This window comes from Nylanderia fulva, unplaced genomic scaffold (assembly GCF_048542155.1).
Source record: "Nylanderia fulva isolate GAGA-0341 unplaced genomic scaffold, ASM4854215v1 Scaffold40, whole genome shotgun sequence".
NCBI lineage: Eukaryota > Metazoa > Arthropoda > Insecta > Hymenoptera > Formicidae > Nylanderia > Nylanderia fulva.
This window is the reverse complement of record NW_028190477.1, coordinates 1,831,750-1,852,204: the sequence shown is the minus strand read 5'-3', so window position 1 is coordinate 1,852,204 and position 20,455 is coordinate 1,831,750. Positions and strand designations below refer to the sequence as shown.

General features: G+C 40.2%; 1 protein-coding gene across 3 annotated transcripts in view; it reads left to right on the top strand.

Annotated features, from left to right (window-relative positions):
• The first annotated feature begins 6,936 nt into the window (after positions 1–6,936).
• grh (grainy head) overlaps positions 6,937–20,455 on the top strand; it is a 104,932-nt gene continuing 91,413 nt past the window's right edge. For all 3 annotated transcript variants that reach the window (XM_029309630.2, XM_029309629.2, XM_029309631.2), the window contains exons 1-3: positions 6,937–7,821; positions 10,206–10,537; positions 17,876–18,636. In XM_029309630.2, coding sequence (XP_029165463.1) covers positions 10,475–10,537; positions 17,876–18,636 — 824 coding nt within the window. In that variant the 5' untranslated portion in view covers positions 6,937–7,821; positions 10,206–10,474. The remainder of the gene's footprint in view (positions 7,822–10,205; positions 10,538–17,875; positions 18,637–20,455) is intronic.

The following is a 20,455-nucleotide window of genomic DNA, read 5'->3' as shown; positions in this document are numbered from 1 at the left end:
CAACCTGATTTCGCCGATCCACCTTCCACTTGTTGGCACAACGAGTTGTTTTCGCGCTGAGACTAATTGTGTCCATTAATCGTGACTCGATTCGGTAATTCAGATTTAGACTCGTTTTGTCAGTGTCTTGTTTGCACGCTGCGATGGCTCGTCGATTTCTACAAGACCAGTTCTCGACGTAATTATAATTAAATACGTTATCTGTTGTTTAAAGTGTAACAATATATCATATTTTAACGACAAACTTGAAATAAAAAATTAGATGTAATTCTATTGAATTTAATGTGTTAAAATTATATATAGAATTAATCTATATTAAATCAAATTTACGTTAATTATATTTCATCAAATAAAATTTTTTGCGTGCCTAAAATACATAATATTTAAAGTACGTGCGAGAAGTAAAGAATAAATACAATTCAATGTTATTAATAAAATGCAGCTGGTCTAGCATAAACAAATTTAAAAACTTTACTGTTTCTTTTATGAGAAAAAATATGCAGATGGATATTAAGATAAGAGCGTTCAATCGTAAACAAGCAACGTTAATATTAGTTATCCTAGACGCAATTTCAATTGCGTAATGGCTGACGAAATTTATCAGACCTTCATCGTGTCTTCGTGCTATTACGTAGCCGCTTAATCGTTCGATCTGCGCCATTAACAAAGACATTGATCGTTTATTCAATGAGGCATTCGGGAATCAACGTCACAAGGTCGAAAATATAAAATAAAAAAGACCAAGAAATCTTTTTTAAAATAATTTAGAATATAAAAATAAAAATATATATATATATATATATATTTATTATTGCAATTAGGATACTCCTTTCTCGATGATTGCGATTAGGGCATATTTTTAAAATGATTTTAATGACTGCGGGTTTCCGCTGGCTTAACTAGCAAGTGGGATAATATAAAATTAAGAAAGCAAAAAGATTATTGAGAAGAATATTGAATAAACTAGAAACAAAATAAAAATATAAATAATATAAAATTTAAATTTATTTTTAGCAAGATCTGAAAGATTAAAATTAAAATTATAAAAATGATGAAAAATGAAAATTATGGAAGTTATAAAAAATTAAAATTGTTTTTAAGTATTCGAGGTTTTAACGATCCATTCTTGAAACAGTAGTCGAGCACGAAGGGCGCCTGCATGGCCGTTCCAATGATCAACTTATTGTCCGCGCTAGGCAATTATTATCTTGGCACGCCGATCGATGCAGGATCGGTTCGCACGTAATCGTTACAGGGCTCCTGTAACGACGTACCGCGCGATAAACGCCACTTTAGTGGCGCGCGGCTCTGCACGAAGACGCGTTTGCGAGCAACGCTGATATTTCGCGAGAATAAATTTTCCGCGGCGACTGATTAGTGGCGCTAGGGTAAATTAGAGAGGAGCTCTAAACACGCGTATTTCTATACTCGAGTCAATAATTAGCGTGTATGAAGTCGTTTTCACACGGATGGTGCACTTAGATCTTATACCTACAATTCGAGAGATAAGACACTTTATTTAAAGATTATTAATATTAATGAATTAATTTTTATTTAATACTGGGCGTAAAAAAATAGTCTTATACATCAATAAGCTTAAACTTATATATTCGCGTGAGTAAAGGGAACGAGCTAATTAAAAACGTGATAGACGATGCGCAAGTTATTCTTTCCTGTTAAATTATTTAATTATTTGGTACGTTTCAATTTCAAATCATTAGCAAATAAAAACCAATTTAATCTATCTACGTGAATCTCTGATTCCGAGTTTGAAAAGAAAAATTTACCGACTCTATTGATTAGAAATATCATAAAATGTCCAAATCATATCCGCCACAAGAGACGGAACACAATCAAAAATTATAACAATATAGGAATTTTCATTGAAGAATATTAAATATATATAGATAATATAGATAAAAGGATTTAAACATGGCGCGAGCTTTGTGGCATAATTGATCTGTGAAATTGATCTAAATTGACCGTCCGCCAGTGCACCGCGAATAAAACAAAACGCTCATTTAATCACAAATAATCTTTGCAAATGTGTAAGTCCGGCTACTCATGCTCGTATGCGTAACACTTTCGATACCGTTATCACGAGCGCCATTGCTGCGCTTCCTGCCGCCAATCTCTCGAGTTCTTTTACATTGCGATACGAACACGCGTTGATTTGCAAGCCGATCGCTAGAATATAATTATCGACAGGATAAATCAGATTCAATTTTTCTTATCAATCTTTAATTAGCATTAGATAGCCGGACGCAGTTTTTCAATCGGCTAGACTGGTAGGTATTTCAAATTATCATTTTTCGATGTTAAATAAAAATTTTATTTTGGCTATAAAGTGGAAACGTATGGCTAATATATTTCATATTTCTACATACTCTTTTCTTCGTTGAAACTTTTTCGAATTAGAAATGATATATTCAAATAATTTCATCAAATGCACAATCAACATATGATGCAGAAGTATCTCGTTATATTTAAAATATTGCATTGAGGATAAAAAAGACAAAATGATATAAAAACATGTTAAATTGTCCTAATAAATCGCGTCCAGGAATCAATCTCGGAATGTTAGTCGCTTCTTTCGTTTGTGTGTGCATGTATGCGCGACTCGCCGCATCTTTATCCAGACGTAAACACGCCGGTGTTTGCTTTAGAGAGACGTACGCAACCGGTATAAGAGCTGACCGGTCTTTTGCCGGCGAACAGGTAGTGACGATCTATAGGCGCGCACGTGTACATATGTATAAGTATAGATATAGGCGTATGTGCGTGAATAGATGCAACATTGACGTTTCTCTGAATGAATCCCGGATGAACCGGTTGAGAACCATTATGCGCGCTTACGGGCGCCGTCGTTCAAAATCGAGAGACTTCAACGCCCGCGCAAGGCATTGCCTTATGCCGAATCTTGTCCGGAGACTTTGACATTTTGAATCAGATCACCCCAGCCGGTTTTTCCTAGCCAGAGACGCGATTCGTGGCTTTAATTCGATATATTGTGTTTACATATAATTAATAAAAATTGATTTTTTTTATTATTGTGCAAAAAACAGAGTACAGAAGCATTTTAAAAAGATAACAGAAAATTTAAATTCACATAAAGAATTTGTCTTTATAAGCTAGGCTGACTTGATTTCTTAAAGCTATTTTATTCACAAAAAGTGTCTGGGGAATAAAAAAGGCAAAATGATTGAAAAGACCTAAACTTTTTGTTTCACTTGCTGAGGGGGAATATGCAGTTAGGATAAAACCATGATGAACTAAGCATGATTTTCGTATCCTCTATCCTTTCATTTACAATACTACTTGATAAATGAACATTTTGCTGACGAGGATGCGTATTTCGCCGATAATAACTTGTCGGCGTATTCAGAAGGATGCATGTAATTACGGACGACATGACCTACGACAGAATCGTACGTAGATACTTCTACTGAAACGAGCATATGATGTGTTCCTAGCAGCGTGCAATTTTAATTTCTTCTCTCGAATTCCAAACCGCAATTTTATGGAATAAATAATCCTGCGTGCATAAAATAATCTCGCAAACATCTCTAAAAGTGTCGTCTCTTCACCGAAAAAGAAATTATATATGTGTGTATAATTTTCTTAAATCATTATATTAATTAATTACATTAAATAGTTATACGTATATTTTATTACATGATCGATTACGATCTAAAATCATAACTGGCTTCTCTCTTTTTTATTTCAAAATATTTTCTAAAAAATTTCTCTTTGAAAAAGACTTAAGGATAAAACAGTATAATAATTAAAAAAAGTTCTGGTCTCGCCTGCGAAAAGAAAAATTTGACGCAACATTTTACGTAATAGGTCAAAGCGCAACAATCTAAGAATTAAGAGCAACAAGAGTATGTCGAAACACTCTGCGTGCCGTCACTCTAAAAGTGAACTTTATCGATGCGGTTGAATTATAGACACTTCTTCGCGCGCTTACCAACACTCTGCAATCTACATAAGTACCCGATATGCGCGTTTATCCCGTCGGCGTGAGAGACATACGGCCGGAAGGTGGGCGCGGAAGGCGACATTACGACTACGCGAGCGCGCGTCGTATCTCTATACGATGGATGGAGAAGAATTTTCTCGGCAAGAATCGGACTTCGATCTGCTTTCACGAGGACATTAGAAAGCCGCGCGTAACGCGCGTTTGTCCGGAGCCAATTGAGCCCACGATTCTTCGCCGACGGCGCGATCGAGAGGATGCTGAAAGACAATCTACCAGTTGGCTCCATTGTGTGTTCGCCATAAGTCGACATGTAACTTAAAAATTAGAAAAACGTGTTGTATAAACAACGGGAAAAATAGAGCCGAAAAATCTAGGAAAAACTGAAAAAGAAATATCTCAAGCGCGTTCGGGGTTAAAAGCCCAGGTCTCTCGAAAATTTTGTCGTTTCTTCCCTCTTTCTCTCATCTGTCTTACGATTCGCCCACGCAAAAGTGTGCACAACCACCCACGCGACGCATAAGCATGCGATTCCCACGGAAAGAAACGCGCGAATTATCATTACTCGCTAGAAAGTCGCGCGTTTAGTTATCTCCGAGACGAAGATTCGACGCGCGTTCTAAGAAGAATCTAAATCGGTCTCGGGCTTGTATCTTTCGAAATTCCCGTCCCAAAGGAAAACGCTAGGTTATTCACGATAAGCAACGGGTTTCACGGGTTCGATTCGGCCTACGAATCTACTTATATACGATACGTTATTTCGGAGTTTACAAACGAAGAACGAATCCCTCCCTGAACAGGGTCGCATCGCGCGACGTAGCCCCAGGCTGTCCTCTCTCGCTGGGTGCCCATTTTTCACATGGTCTCTCTCTCTCTCTCTCTCTACCCTCGTATTTCCCTCTTTCTCTTTCTCTCCTCGCCTCCTCTTGCCCGACTCTCCTTTTTTTTCCTCTTTTAATTCCATCTTCTTTTTCTCCTTTTAATCTCCCTTCGTGCGCGCAGCCAACGCCCGTTCTCCTCGTCGCTCGCGCATCCATTCCTCTACTACTCTCTCTTTCTCTCGTCGTAAACTCACGCACACGCCCTCCTCTCGTGCTTCCATCCCCCGACTCCCCTCTCGAATCTCTCGCTCTTTCGATCCCGAGTCCATCTCCGTTCGTAGCAACGCGGCTCCGGCCAGCAGCACCGGCAGCAGCTTCGCTCTCTTCGGCGTCCAACATGAGCGTTTCTTCTCGCGTGCTCCGCGTAAGAGAGAATCAATCGGAGCTATACCTATATATATATATGTACATATATGGTGTGTACGCGTGTGCGGATATCCTTTTCACAATGACGGCGAAAAGAAAGGAGGAAGACGAGACGATAGAGCTCGTTTCTCCATAAACAAGAAGCTCTCTCTCTTCCCTTCTATTAGGTTCATGGCGTTCCTTCGGCCAGGGAGATGAGAAGAGGACCTCGACGTCTGCGCGCGTTCATCTCGCGATGACTCGGAAAGATACCTCGATTATCCGAGGCGAATAGACATGCACGAAAGCCTCCTCATAAAGCGCGTAAAAAAAAAATTATTGCAGAGCAAAACAAAAAGTCTTATAATAGGTCGACATATCTAGATATGTCTTTCCAACCGATGAGATATCTGCCATCCTTCGGCGTATTCAATGAGATGACTTTACGTCCCTCTATTAGATATCTCTCAGATACGGTTTGGTATGTGGATATCCTTCTCAAGGTGGCAAGATAAAGAGCGAGCGTTATAAAATTGAAGCGAGATTGGAGGGATTGGAGGAGAGAAGGTAAAGTAAAATATGATAATCCATATATGTGTGCGTGTCCTCCTTCTCGTTCCTCTCGCGGACCTTCCCGCGGATACCCTTCTCAAGGTAGCGAAGTTAAGTTGGAGCGAGTCACGAGAGGATGAAATCCAGAGTAAGAAAAGGACATCGGCGACAACGTATGTCTGCGCAACCGTCTTCGTTCCGCTTATATCACGTGTATCCTTCTCAAGGTAGCAAGGCGGAGTAGGACGCGATTCGAAGGTGGTACCGAAAAGAGAAAGAGAATGGGAGAGAGTGAGAAGGAAGGATGGGATCGGAAAGCGAGAGAGAAAGACCACCTCTCGCGGTACTCTCGAATATCTTTCTCGAGAGACGACTAGACCGAGCGAAAGAGATGAAGAATGCCGGCCGCTGCCTCGTCGATGACTTGATGTTCTGTTTGTATCCGCACGGCTCTCGCCGTGGAGACGATGGGTCTGTCTCGCTCGTCGTCAAGATCCGTGAGTACGTCCTTGTTTCGCGTTGGCTACCTGCGCACAGATCTTCCCCCTCCTTTTCACTGTCTCCTACCATCGCCCGCGATATGCTTGTCTGTCTCTTTCGACCTCATCGTATCTGCTCGAGAGCAAACGAGCGAGAGGATATATCTGGAGGAAGAGAGAGAAGGATGATGGGAAGTCCAAGGGCCCTCGCCACTCTCTCTCTCTCTCTCTCTCTGGTACCTCACAAATCGGGATATCTTTCTCTCCTTCTCGATTAAGAGTAGGAGTATACCAAGAGGGATATGGTGGACCATGATGTTAGATTATATTGCTATACCATATTCTGAGAGAGAAAGAGAGATAAAAAGAGCCGCCGAAGGAAGAGCCGAAAGGGAGGCGTTATAGGGTGCAGGTAGAGAGAAGAAAGAAGAGAGAGATGAGAAAAGAAACTCAGAGGAGCCTAAGAGAGACGCTTCGGAGCGAAGGAGGCTGTGTGAGTCCGGAGGGAAAAAAACGCAATGGAGAACAAGTAGGAGAGGGAGAGAAAGAAAGAGAGAGAGAGAGAATGAGAAAGAGGAGGAAGGTAGAAGGAGGGAAATACTTGTGCACAAGCGTGTGTGGAACATGAGTGGAACGGAGGGGGCAATCTCAGAACCAACTCGGAACCAAGAGCGGGATGCTGAGAGGCGAAGGAGGCAGGCGGCCATGTTGCCTTGTCAGAGAGAAGAGAGAACGATTCGAGAGGTTGCTTCGTTTGTTGGTTGCAGCGGCACGACTGAAACTTTCGGCGGTTTAAATTTTACCTCGGTTGGATCCTTTTTACAGGTACAAAGTGCACATTTTCGAAGCAGTACAACGTGTTTCACCACTCAGTGTGTTAAATTTTAAGATCCCGTTAAATGGATCCGTGAAATTTTGTAGTGATCGTGCGCGACGGTAATCATCGCCGTCGCCGCCGTTGTCGCGCGCGTGAACAAGAGCTTGACTGGAGCCGGTGCTCAATTCGGACGGTTTGTACGACAGGTCTATTGACAGGACCTGCCGAGAAAACGATCTGGCGAGTCGGAGTGGACGCGAAAAAACGCACGTAGTGATCGGCAGCGATGTTCGAGACTCGTGAAATGTCTACGTCAATGATGTGTGAATCGCGGATGTGATATGAAGTGATTAGATGACACATTAGATAGAAACATTCGAGATCTCGCGGTACTCTTGATCGTTGGAAAAGTTCGAGTGCGAAAAAACCGAGCGAACCTTTAAAGAAGGCTCCCTTCGAGTATCTCTGATTCGCCAGCGGAGATATTCGCCGCGAGATCGTACGTTTCGGTCCACGGCGAAGGTGGTGACACTATTATCCGTTGAGATGTAATCCAGCACATAGGAGGGACGCTCAGTAGTTTGTAGTTGGTCCCCATCCCACCCCTTCCCCTCGCAACCTCTATCACCTCCATCTCCCTCTCTCACCTTCCCCTGCGCGATAATCCGCCACACCGGTAAAGCAACCATCGGACCAGCGACATCGGCTTCTTGCGAATGCGCCGGATAGCACTCTTTTCCCCTTCTTCTTCTAATGAGATACCAACGAGTGAGTATTTGTTTTTATATTGTTGTCTAATCTTCCTCGGTTTTATTATACCCCGCTTCTTCTTTTCCCTCCGTTTTCATCAATAGCTGGAGGCTACCTGCGCGATGACGCAAAGGTGACGCGCAGGTAACCTACCGGTGAACAAGTGAACACCAAGCCGTAGGACCAGATTGAGTTCATGAGATATTCTGTTGGCAAAATGTCTTGTATTTGCTTCGCGTCTTTTAGCAATCACGTGCCTCAACATGTAGTTGCTTTTTAATGTAGTTGCGATACACGCTATTGTTATTATAGAGAGATAGTAAAAATTCTTAGATCGCGTGATAGTGGAATCAATTCTTTCTCGCGAGATAATATTTCGTAGAAATGTAAGATTCATGTACGTGCACGTACATATGTACGTATATTTTTACAAAATTGCTACAATACGATATAATAAACAAATTAGACTGTAAATCGAGATGGTTATTAATAAATATCTTTTATGGTAATACAACGCTGTTTTATTTGTCAATATATTTTCATTGATTTCAATTTTTCAGTATAAACAATACTTATGGTTACATTTCCTGTCAAACACATGTTTAATTTCCCGCAAATTTATATATAATTGGAATTGAAATTATTATTTGTAAGAGATATACTATTCTTCTTGATATATATAAATACATTTATGTGGAATAATATCAGCGAAAAACACTCCCAAAATATTCTCAAACATTCGTGTAAATCTTCATCTCTTCAACTTGAAAATGATCACGTATTTAAAAAATTCTACAAGTTCTAGATCTCAACAGAGTTTTAACTTTAAAGTTTCTCTTTAAAACTAATCCCGCACGGTTACCCATCGAAATCGAAAAAATTCATCCCCGGAGACGAGAAGAATCCATATTCGGCTACACAAAATCTTTCGGCGCATAATTAAAAATTCCATTTGTATACGAATCGGCGTACTCTTCGAGAATCAACTCGGAACTCTCACTAAATCTCTAGCGATTCACTCTCGTCGCACTAACGGCAGTCTGTGCCGGGGACTGCGAACGGCAGTTTGTTGAATCTATCGGCGGCAGGTGCAACGCACGACCGAGGCACATCGCCGTCGCGCGATCCGTCAATCGAGGAGGACGCCTCGCTTCCTCTTTGTACGAACTCGACGGAGTCCACCGTCTCCGGAGGCATCGTTCACTGACGCGAGGCGAGGGCGTACAGGTACTTGAAATACAAACGGACCCACGGAGGTGGGTCCAATCTGATGCAGGGTTCCCTTTGAGAATCAGGTTAGACCGGCCGAACCTGCTCCTCTGGCTTCTCGTCTCCGGTTCGCGGTTGTATACCGGCCTCGTGTGCGTACCTACTCCTTCTCCCTGGTCGCCGCAATCTCCTTCTTCCGCGTAGTAGGTTGGTACCTACCTATCTACTTCCCGCCGCCACCCTCTTCGACATCTCTCTCTCTTTCGGTTCTCTCCCCTCTATCTCTCTCTTTCTTTCCGACAACCAGTCTTGTTACTTCCTCGCGAGCATCACCGAGCGCGTCTCCGTTATTGACGGCGCGGCTCGAGAAATGAAACGTGAATGAGAAAGACAGACAAAAAGAGAGTGAGAACCGGCACCGTTCTGTGTGTTCACTCTCGATGGTCCGGCTTCCTCGTTACGTCTATTATTATACCTGTCTATCCGTCAGAACAGTGCCCGCGAGCTGAATTCCAGTTTTACGCGCGCGCCCTCCTCCACATGTCCGCGCGCGTAGTAAGAGCAGATGGGCGAGCTGAAGAGAAGAGACCGAGAGAGACTGGTTTTACTAATATCCACCTGGGTGAGACCGCATGGAGACCACGGAGAGATGTAGAATTCGCGGTGTCAGACTGGTTGACCGACATCCGCGCGAATCCTCGGTGGCGCGGCGATAAACGCCGAACCTGCTCGCGCGCACGAGTGCAGGTTCGGGTTCCGGTTTCCCGTCCTCGCGCGAGATTACGCGTGTCACGCGCGCGAAACTTCTCGTCCTCCCGCGAGCCACGAACAGTCTCTGACACGGATTCTCCGGTCCCGAGCTGGCACCTATCTGCTATGCGGAAAACGTAGGATTACCTGCCCACTTCGCCCCGAAGTGGTAACCGACAGCCGGTTCGTCACTGATGGGCGTTCAGCTTTATTCCCAACGCATGCGGGAGGAACGAGTCGTCTCTTCGGCCTTCACTCTCGATCACCTTGCTCTCCTACTTTCGCGAGTTATTACGTTCACGCATTAAACTCCTCGATGAGCACGCGCGCTTTATTAATGATAAATGTTTATTTGTTCGAATCACTTAAATTAATTGATATCGATATCGACACGACGATATGTCATTTAAGCGTCACGTTTTTTTCTCTTTTGCTTCTTGCAGGTCTTTACAGCTCGCTTTTCTTCTTCGAGTAATGACGTGCCATACAAGCCTCAGTAACCTGTGATATGATATCCGATGACTAAAACTCGCTCGCGTAGACATAAACGTCTAATCGAAGATTGAGACAGAAAGATTTTCAAGCATTAAATCTACTGTTGAAAAAGAAACGACTGCGATTGCCGAAGAAGAAACAGACGATCAAAATCTGGTGTATTAAACGAATATTAACGATACAACGAAAGAAGAGAACTGGAAGACAACGCTGAAAAATGTCGACGTGTACCGACGAGGGCGACAACACACCCCTGCATATGCAGGAGGCTCTTTCTCCGGTCAGTTTTAAATTTTTACTTTTAGATAATAAGATTTAACGACACGTATTCGCACTCTGCATTTATTATTAAACATTTGTCTGGTTGTGAGAGCTATATTTGTATAAGAGATATAATGTTGACGCATATAAAAACGAATTAAAAAATCGGCAATTCTTCTCTTTTTCTCACGTTATAATATATACCTACAAAAATTAAATTTCAATAAGTCTAAAAATTGTCGTTAATTTAATAAGTGCAGTTTCAATTACTTTGATATTTATGTAAAATAATTATTAACTGATATTTTTACTCGTTGATTAAGATTGAGATATATTTTCTTTCGAAATTTTTAGTAAAATTTAATAATATTATAATTCCCTACGGTTCTTTTATAATATTGGAACAATTTACGGATGCAATTATTTTATTATCAGGTTGCATTTTTTGATGTGATTTTTTCTTTGCATATTTTCTCTTTCTTTCTCTCTCTCCGTATTTTTTATCGTAATTCCTTTCATCTCTTTTATTGTCAACGATAGCATCCGTTGCGAATTCACAGGAAACTTATTGTTAGAATTTTGAATTGCAGATTAGTCGTGTCCCACTGACGCTTTTGTGAAAAACTTCTTTTCTTTTCAAACATTATACAGTTGACGTGATCTTAATCAACCATAATCTATTTCTTAAGCTAATAGAAAAAAAGATTATAAAAATACATGTTGGAAAAGCAAGTTAAATATCCTAAAAGTGAAAGAAATGCCCAATAATAATATTAAGAAAAGAGAAAAATGCTAAATTCTAAAAAAATATTTTTTTTAATGCAGATAAAGTCGGATCGCTCGTAAATTTTCATAAAATTATCATTTTCAATGTCGGAATCTTTTATATTAATTCTAATTATATAATTTTTTAAACCAACATTTTTAAGGCACATTTACCATAATTCTTATATTGTTTTTAATTGAATATTTATTAAAACAAATTCATGATTGATGATGTAATATGATAATCAAGGAGACAAAAAGAGCACACGTCTCATGAAAATTTAATTGTGGAATCGTTACAGATAATTCAGATTTCAGATTTTTTATTTCAAAGAACCTTGAAACATTCTCAAGACGCGCATCGCTTGAAAGTGAAACGCTTTGGGTAGCCCCGTTATATTCGCGTTACGATAAAAAAACTCGAGCATGATGCGTAAACTGTACTGGTAAAATTTTAATGTGCAGCTCAAAAAGAGTTATGACTAAAAGTTGTGAGCTCATTACAATCTCATTCTGTTGACTCCTACGGTTTTTATCGCAAAAATTAAATATTTTAAAAACAAAATACTTTCAATTTTTCTCGATTATTTGTTTTATTCGCCAACGAAAAGAAAATACGCGCACGCATGATTGATGCGACATGTAAGCTTAAAAAGTTCATTAAGGAAATAAAAAATCTCTCTTTCTCCCGAGAATAATACGACGTAACATAATTACACATCACATAAAAATTTATTTATTATACATCAATTTATATATTTTTTTATTATTTCAATTAAAGTTAATACTGTAACAAACATAAGAAAATTTTCACAAGAATCTTATACGAGACTAACAATAAGTTATCCGCGATGAACGCGAGAATCCAAAATAAAGATTAATAAAAAAATCATTTGCTACGTTTGCTCGCGAATGAGTGCGAAATCTTAAGAAATGTCAAAAGTAAAGGGACCATCCGTTTCGCACCTGCGCGTCTGGCGCCTTTAATAAACGATTAAATCCGTACATTTATGATAAGATCGTAAGCGTGCAAGCATACCGGATGTTCAAGTAGCCGTGTAAATATTATCGCGCTTCCGGATCGCAGGAGAATATCATACCTATCGCGCTTCTTCGTTATGTCGAAACACGGATGATCCCGTCTGACTAAGCTTTCCTGTTCATCAAATCTCGACATTCTATCGTTCGCATTAAATGAACGATATGTCAACTATTTGTTCGTCTTGTGCATCTATCTTTAATATTTACGCGGACAAAACTGAATATGATGAAGAAGGAGATCCGCGGCGATGACTTTTCAGATTTCTCGTATAAACTGATGGTTAAACGAAGGGAACCTTCGATGATCGCGCTGTTCATTATGAAGATAAGAAATAAAGGCTCTTTAATAGAATTCCGAGCGACTGGTTATTTTGTATCTTCATTAACTTTTTCGTTTACCGTTTCGTTATTGGGCGGCAACGGCAAAAGAGGAAAAAGAAAACAGTCTCCCCGTAATTCGTGCGCGCACGTCTTTTCTCGATTCGAATGACTCATACCGATCGCAAAAACAAGATTAAAAGCGCATAAAAAAAGTGTAAATAAGCATCGACGAAATAAACGCCGAAATATTTTACTTACGAGACGACTCGCGGTAAAAAGGAGAGCACTTGACGACTAACGATGATAAGCGATAATCAGCGACGACGTTAATTAAATAAACGATGGTATGTGTGTAAAGATAAATAAACTTGAATCAGATCACATTTCGATACTCTACGCGTAACTTACGGAAAAAACTCTTAATACCTAGTTATGTAAAAGATCGGAAAATCGCTATGCAGAGAGCAATATTATTTGAGCTGCGTCATCATGCGATTACCGAACACGATAAAATACCGTATCCAGCATTCGATGAACGATAACGCAAGAAATATTTCGCTGTAACTATGTGATCGTTGTCATTTTTCACAATCAATGCATTTAAGGCTAACGCTCTTACAGCTAAGAGCACTAACCGCAGTAAAGTAATGAAAAAAGTTGCTTTACGAGCTCTTGCTCAGACGTATTATAGTATAAAAACAACATTATATATTCTACATCTTAAAATTCAAAGTTTCCGAGATTCGTATATTTAGAATTTATTAAGAAAGCAATTATCTTTGATTTTTAAATTTTTAATTTACATTTTTGTCAAATGTTATCGCTTGATAAAAAAGCTAATAGCCAATGTAAGCAGAAATTATATTGTAAATATATTATAATCATATATGATAAAAAGGATTCAGAGCAAAATATTGTTTTAAAAAAATATATATGTATTATTTAGATTTTATAACTTAAAGTGATTATAAACTCTAATTAACAATTAATGAAATTATGAGTTCTTCCATAGACATTATGTTTATAATTAAAGTTGAAGCTCCTAATATTTTCCTCAAAAATAGTGCACAATAAAACAGATAAACATTTTTCAGTAGGCTAACAGATATTGGTAATCCTCGCTGAAGCAGAGCGAGAAATATAACGAGTAATAAGGTTTATGATTAGAAAAAGTAAATCGCGAAAATATCCTGGTCATTACAGCGAATATGACGAATGAGGATCGTAATTCCGAGACACGTACAAAGTCAGGAACGTACACGAAAGAAAAGTACCTAACGATTCCACGTATCTACGTTGCACCTGCGCGCAATGCGATCGGCAATAACTGCACGTTGCAAACGTCCGCAGATGTTTGCGCGTGATTCGCGATTCTATGGTAGCGAAACGGGGTAAGAAACGAGGGAGACGTGTAAGAGTAACCGTAGAGTTTTAGCCGCGGATGCGGACGGGCCGATTTGACCGGCAGACACGTCTGGATTACTGTCCGTCGCGGGCTTTCACGAACGCAGTCCGACCGGCCAATTAACTGTTATTATGAAGCACTTCTTGCGCGTAAACAAAACGAACAGCATCCTAAATGAACAAGCGCAACCCGCAGGATTCGCGGTAATCGCGAGTTCCTGAAATCGCGAACGTCCTATCAATTTTCCCGCGATTAGATGACCGTCGATTGTCTGCATAATAAGTGAGATGTCATTTATGATTCTGTGAAAGGTCTTGCTATGATTAAAAAAAAATCTGATAAGAACGATAATATAATTATGAAAAGTATCACGCAAGCAAGTTTCTTCCCTACATTATAGAAGATATCAATATTCAATTAACCAGGAGAATTAATTTTTTCAAGTTTTGAAATATATAATAAAACTTAATTAAATCGGACTCGTCTATAATAGAATAAATGTTAGCTGATAAATGCGATAACAGAACTGTCGTCATAAAATTGCAAAAAAATATATATTATTTTACGCTAATGTCCTGTAGTGTTACTGCTATTTACATCCTTGTCTCGTCAGTCGTCCATATGCAAAGTGCAATAAAAGGTAATAAATTCACGATTTCAGGATCGCCGCGGAGGGATCAATAAATCGGCATGATAAATTTCAACGCGACTGACGTGGGATTAGATTCCGGATGAAGTCGGTACACGACCGAGTATTCGCATCGCGGAGTACTTAACGTCGTGTAACGACCGCGGGTGGTTTGTGTCGCGGTCGCGACTCGAGTGATTAATATCCTTAGCCGATGTATCTATGAGACCCCTGACACCGCCGATCGAACATATCGCAATGGATGGCGCGCGACGTCAAAAATAACTCTTCCCGGTAGCTTTTCACGGATGGTTAATTCTTTGGAAAATAAATCGGCGATGATCCTTAACGACATCGGGGAATTACGGTAACTCGCCGTCGAAAGAGTCGAAATTCGCAAAACCGCAACTCTCGCGGCGGCATGACATTTTTATTGTCTGCGCGACATTACCGTTACGCCAGGACCGTTTTGTCCATTAGACACTAAGATGACACTAGACACTAAGATTCTGAAGATACAATGCTCGGTGTTTATGAATGTTTCGTTTAAGACCTGTAAAAAATTTACTGCCACTAAAATACGATGATGAAAATTTATTTATAATACGTGCGTCTCGTATATTTCTTCACAGTTCTAAGTTACATCGGAATATCTCGAGAGTGTGAATCGGTAACATATACATTGATTTATGTATATCACACGATAAGAAAAAAAAATGTCAGCTATTAATATGATTAATAACTTGAAAAACTACGCATATTATTTTTTTATTTATTCGTGATTTATGTTTAAAAATTCTGTACATGTCGATATTACGCAAAATCAAGACACATGTCTTTTATGTACGTAATTATATTATGCAATCAGAATTAATACATGTTGAATTTAGAATTACACTGATAAAAAACGGATAACAAGTGTGGAGTATTAAGTGCAAGTGATGAAAATTCTGCAAAATATAAAAGTAATTCTATGTGCAAAAAAATTGTACGGTAAAAGGCGTTAAATTACGACGTTGTTAATAATAAGTTTGTCAGATCTGAACGCCAGAAAGCCATAATCGCGAGATAAACATTGTTACCTTGACTCGTGGAGACACGTGTGGTCTATTCAGAGGCTCGAGTTCGTCCATTAATGATTTTACCCTGCATCTACCGGCCGTATTTCATCGCGCTAATCCTCGCGCTTAATCGTAGGGTCGCGATTATTCATCGGCGTCTGGATTTACGACGGTCAACGCGAGGAAATATAGGAACCGGTGACATTCGGGATTAAGTCTCGCGCACACCGCGAAGAGGAAGGAAGGAAAAGATACTTTTCGAAAAAAGAGAGGAGAGAAAGAAAGAAAAGAATTTCGTGCTTAGGGTAACGACGCGCTTAAATCACGTGTATTTCCACGCGCGCGAAAGATGTCTGGATATTAAGAGGATGATTCATAATATTGTTAATTATGTTAATTGACGGACCTATCGCTGCGGCTACGGGCTGCTGCAATATGCACGAGCCTTAATAGCGATGCCACGTCGCTCGCTGTCACGTTACGAATGATGCCGCGATGACTGTGTGGCATCGGGCAGCTCTCGAGGTCTCCTAGAGGTTTTCCTCGGAAAGAGAGAGAGAGAGAGAGAGAGAGAGAGAGAGGCACTCTCCGAGCGCCGTAACTTATGTTACTGCCTAGAAAGCATGATAATCCGGCGACACGTGGGAAATTCCAAACGACGTCATTACTGTACCGTATACTTATTCATACGGGTCGAAAGGGTTTTCGCGCACGCTAACTTAGGGAATCAGATGCATCAGTAAAATGACCGTCAGAAATTGACTATTAAGTATACTTATTTAGGATATCTGTTTTACGAGCAGTATAATCTCAGTAGGAGTAGAAGTTTTAGCAAAATTTCAATCAGACTTCTCTTTACTATTCAACCACTGAACTTTTTTATTCTGTCTAGATTCTGGTAATTCATGAATAATTTTTGCAATTTTATTTGCTATTGATGCTGTTCGGAGAATAGTTTTGAAAAAAATTTTTCTGATACTCATGAAATATAAAAATATGTGATGAGAAAATAATTTTATTTAGAATGAAAACAAAATAAAATTATCAAACAATATTATAACTTCTCGTTCACCGATGCATTAATTAATCTACTCGCGTTTCACACGACTGTCTTCTCAAAAAAAAATTCTTAGAAAACGCGCGAATTTCGACAATATAAATCATGATATATTGGAAGCAATTAGGTAATGATGACATGCAAACGATGTCGCGCGAGAATGGATCACCAGTTTCTCGGAAATGAAAGCACACTGTTGATTCTTCCTGAATTTCGCGACGAAGAAATTGGTAGAGAGTCGCACACATTGCAAGTGAAACGTACCTAGATCGTGCAATAATCATTTCATATTTGAATATGCTGCAAGAATTTCTCGGCGCGCGTGTTTCAGATAACGGGCGATTAATTATAACGAGGGGATGCCTGGACGGTACGTAACAGAGATCTCTCGAACTGTGCGCACGTCGCGAAAAGATATTAATATAATTTCTATCGCGATATTATTAGCATTTGAAAATGTTATAGGTTGTCGCAATACACTCGTACAGACGCACGCACACACACACGCACATAGAAACGGTTTTATCCGGGACGCCGAGAGCATATAAATCCTAATGTCGTAAACCGCACTGTTAATGCGATTAATAAATTAGCGCCGACTATGTGCAGTGTGTTTAAGCTCCGTTATCATTATGCTTGTAAATGATTTAATCCAGCTTATATACACAAGAGCGGCAGTCAATGATGAATGGACAATTTCAGAAGAAAAAGGAAAAAATAAAACTCCCTCGTGTATAGGAAGAGAAGGGAAGAAGGGTCGATCGATATTACACAAAGATCAAGACTTTTCATTATTATTTCGATGTAATGGATTTTTACGCGATTATACAGAACGTGATCTCACGATCGCATTGCGCGATACATTACATATATTTTCTTTTATATTACTTCAATGTGATAAGAAATATTGTCAATAAATGTGTCCAATTTCTATCAGCAAAATTAAACTGAAAGAAATCATCGCGCTATACTTGAATTTAATCAACATTCGTGACTCGCTAAATCTTTTGTCCGAAAATAAGAATTTTACAATCGCACAATGTACACCGCGACAATGACCCTAACTACCTATATTACAGGTGCAACAGACGCCAGTCTCGCCGGCGTCCTCTTCTCTGAGCAACTCAAATCAAAATGAGAGCGAGCAGCAGGTCTTACTGGCGACCATGCAGCCAGTAAATGTACTTGATCTACACGAACCGCCGGCTGTGCACGTCCTTCATCCGAAGTTCCATCATCATCATCATAGTCATTATCACCATCACCATCATCATCACCATCAGCAGCAGCAACAGCAGCAACAGCAACAGCAGCAACACATACAAAGTAACGATTCGGACGACGTGCAACAACGAAACGCCACAACGACAGACGATTCGGACGGTCGAGTTACGCCGGTTACCGAGACAGCCGCGGGTCTAATTTACAACGACGGTCAGAAGACGGTGATGTATACCCATGACAAAGAGATCATCTACGAGAACGAGCACGAGGTACAAGTGGTCAAGTATCCACCGCCGCGACCGTCACCGCCGTCACCTTCGCCGCCGTCAACCTGCGTCACCCCACGATCAGCTGTTTCGGCCACCGCCGCCGCCGCGACCGCTCTACAGCTCCACTATCCACAGCTGCAACTGCAACACGAGGACAACCTGCCACCGACGGTGCGGCACGCCGTGAGCGCATCCGTGCCGAATTGCGGCGCCGCGACCCCCACGACGACGGTGCTCGTGCTTTCGGAACTCGTCGCCGACCCGGCCATCAACGGTGCGGCTGCGGCCGCGCAACAACTGACACTTACCGCCGCCGCAGCCGCTGCCACAGCTTCGCTTCGTGTCGGGTAAGTTTTTTTCCATCGATTTTTCTTCTTTTCGCTTTGCTATTTGCACTCTTCCATATCGCGCAGATATCTTCTCCTTCTTGTTCAAATAATTCAAATAATTCTCTTCATACGAATAGGGTTGTTTTTACAGAAGCGTATATGTCTAGGGAAGTCTCGCGAAATCGTTAAATATTTATTCATACGATATGCTAACTTCTATCTCAAGTTGTCAACTCAAGTGAATTGAAGTGCTCCGCGTGAATGAAAATTCTTGTCTGATGGAAAACAGAAGCGTATGTGCAACAACAAGATAATATAATTTCGCGAGAATATAATTTTCATATTATATCTCGTGTTTTGACTTATTGTAGTTAAAAAAAAATTGAATAATTGTATGCGACACCATCGCTCGCGAATATTATTACATGTTTATGTCGTATAAATCCTATACGCATATATTTCAAATATAATTAAGTCCATCCTGACTATATAATAGTCGTCTAACGACGGTATATTCGAGAGACGCGCGACAGATTGTAATTCATCCTCTCTCCGATTATTGACTTACAATGCGTCTTGCGGTTTGTCTATCTGCACAGCGGATGCGACCGCAACGCGGACACGAAAAACAGAGTCGATGGCAACATAGACGTTAGTGTTTTTCATTAACACGTATCTCCATATGTGCATGAAGTATGTCAAAAGATATTGCTACATACAATGGCTCGCCATGTGCGTTTGTGGAGACTGAAAATGGATAATCGTACGTTTGCAGCCTGAACTGCGCTTAATATTGTGTCGCTAGACGATTCTAGACGCGTCGTAAATATAACAGTAGGCAAAAGAAACAAATTAATTGAAATGAATCATGTTTGTTTGCAACACGATGCGAAAGACATTTGAAGACGTGATCACAAGCCGGACACAAGTATACTTTCCTCGTCGAGATCGCCTAAAGATATTCAAAGTGATAATATATTAAAACGAGAGGACCCGAAGAAGAGACGCGGCAAAGGTCAGAACGAAAAAATGAGGGGATAAGAGCTAAATGTCAGCTCCGGAGCTTGTTACAGTCTTCTTAAACGAATGCAGAGATTCAGTGGTTCGTTAGCTTGCGTATTTACGACACTCTGTGACCGAAATGGAGAATAATATAATCACGAACTTTTACGAGTTACCGAGAATCTATCCCAAAGAAACTATGCATATTCGGCGCAGATTGAACATTTACAAATATTTGTTCAATTTATAATTAAAAATAATTGCACGATTAGATCAGTCAAGATTTGATAAATGTTTATTCCATGTTAGACAACTGATTGAGTTCGTTTGAGAAGCATAAATTAATATAATTATGATTTGACGAAAAAGATAATGACATTCACATATCACGAAATATCTTGGTAAATTAAGACGATTAATATCTTTTTTTTTATTGAAATTTTATTCTCCTCATTAGCGAATTATCCTGACTGTTTACACGGACGGTAGCACCGGATGCCGCAAAAAGAATCGGAACGATAGTCTATATATATATATGTGAATCGAGCGCCAGAGGAGCAGAGCGTTATCTGGCGCATGTATCAGCGTCGACAATTAACAATTATTGCGCGTACTTGGCCGCGGGCGATGCGGATAAGTCACGTTGCTATGTAGAATTTATTATTATGACGCGGGAGAGACTCTACATACGATATACATATATCCCATGCGTGTGTGCGCGAATTACGCGCGCGCGTTCCGCTCGCCGACAATCCGCCACATGCGTGGAATATCGCGAACCAATAATCATTAACTGCACACACTGGCGCGCGCCACTTTGCGATTTTGCAATAAA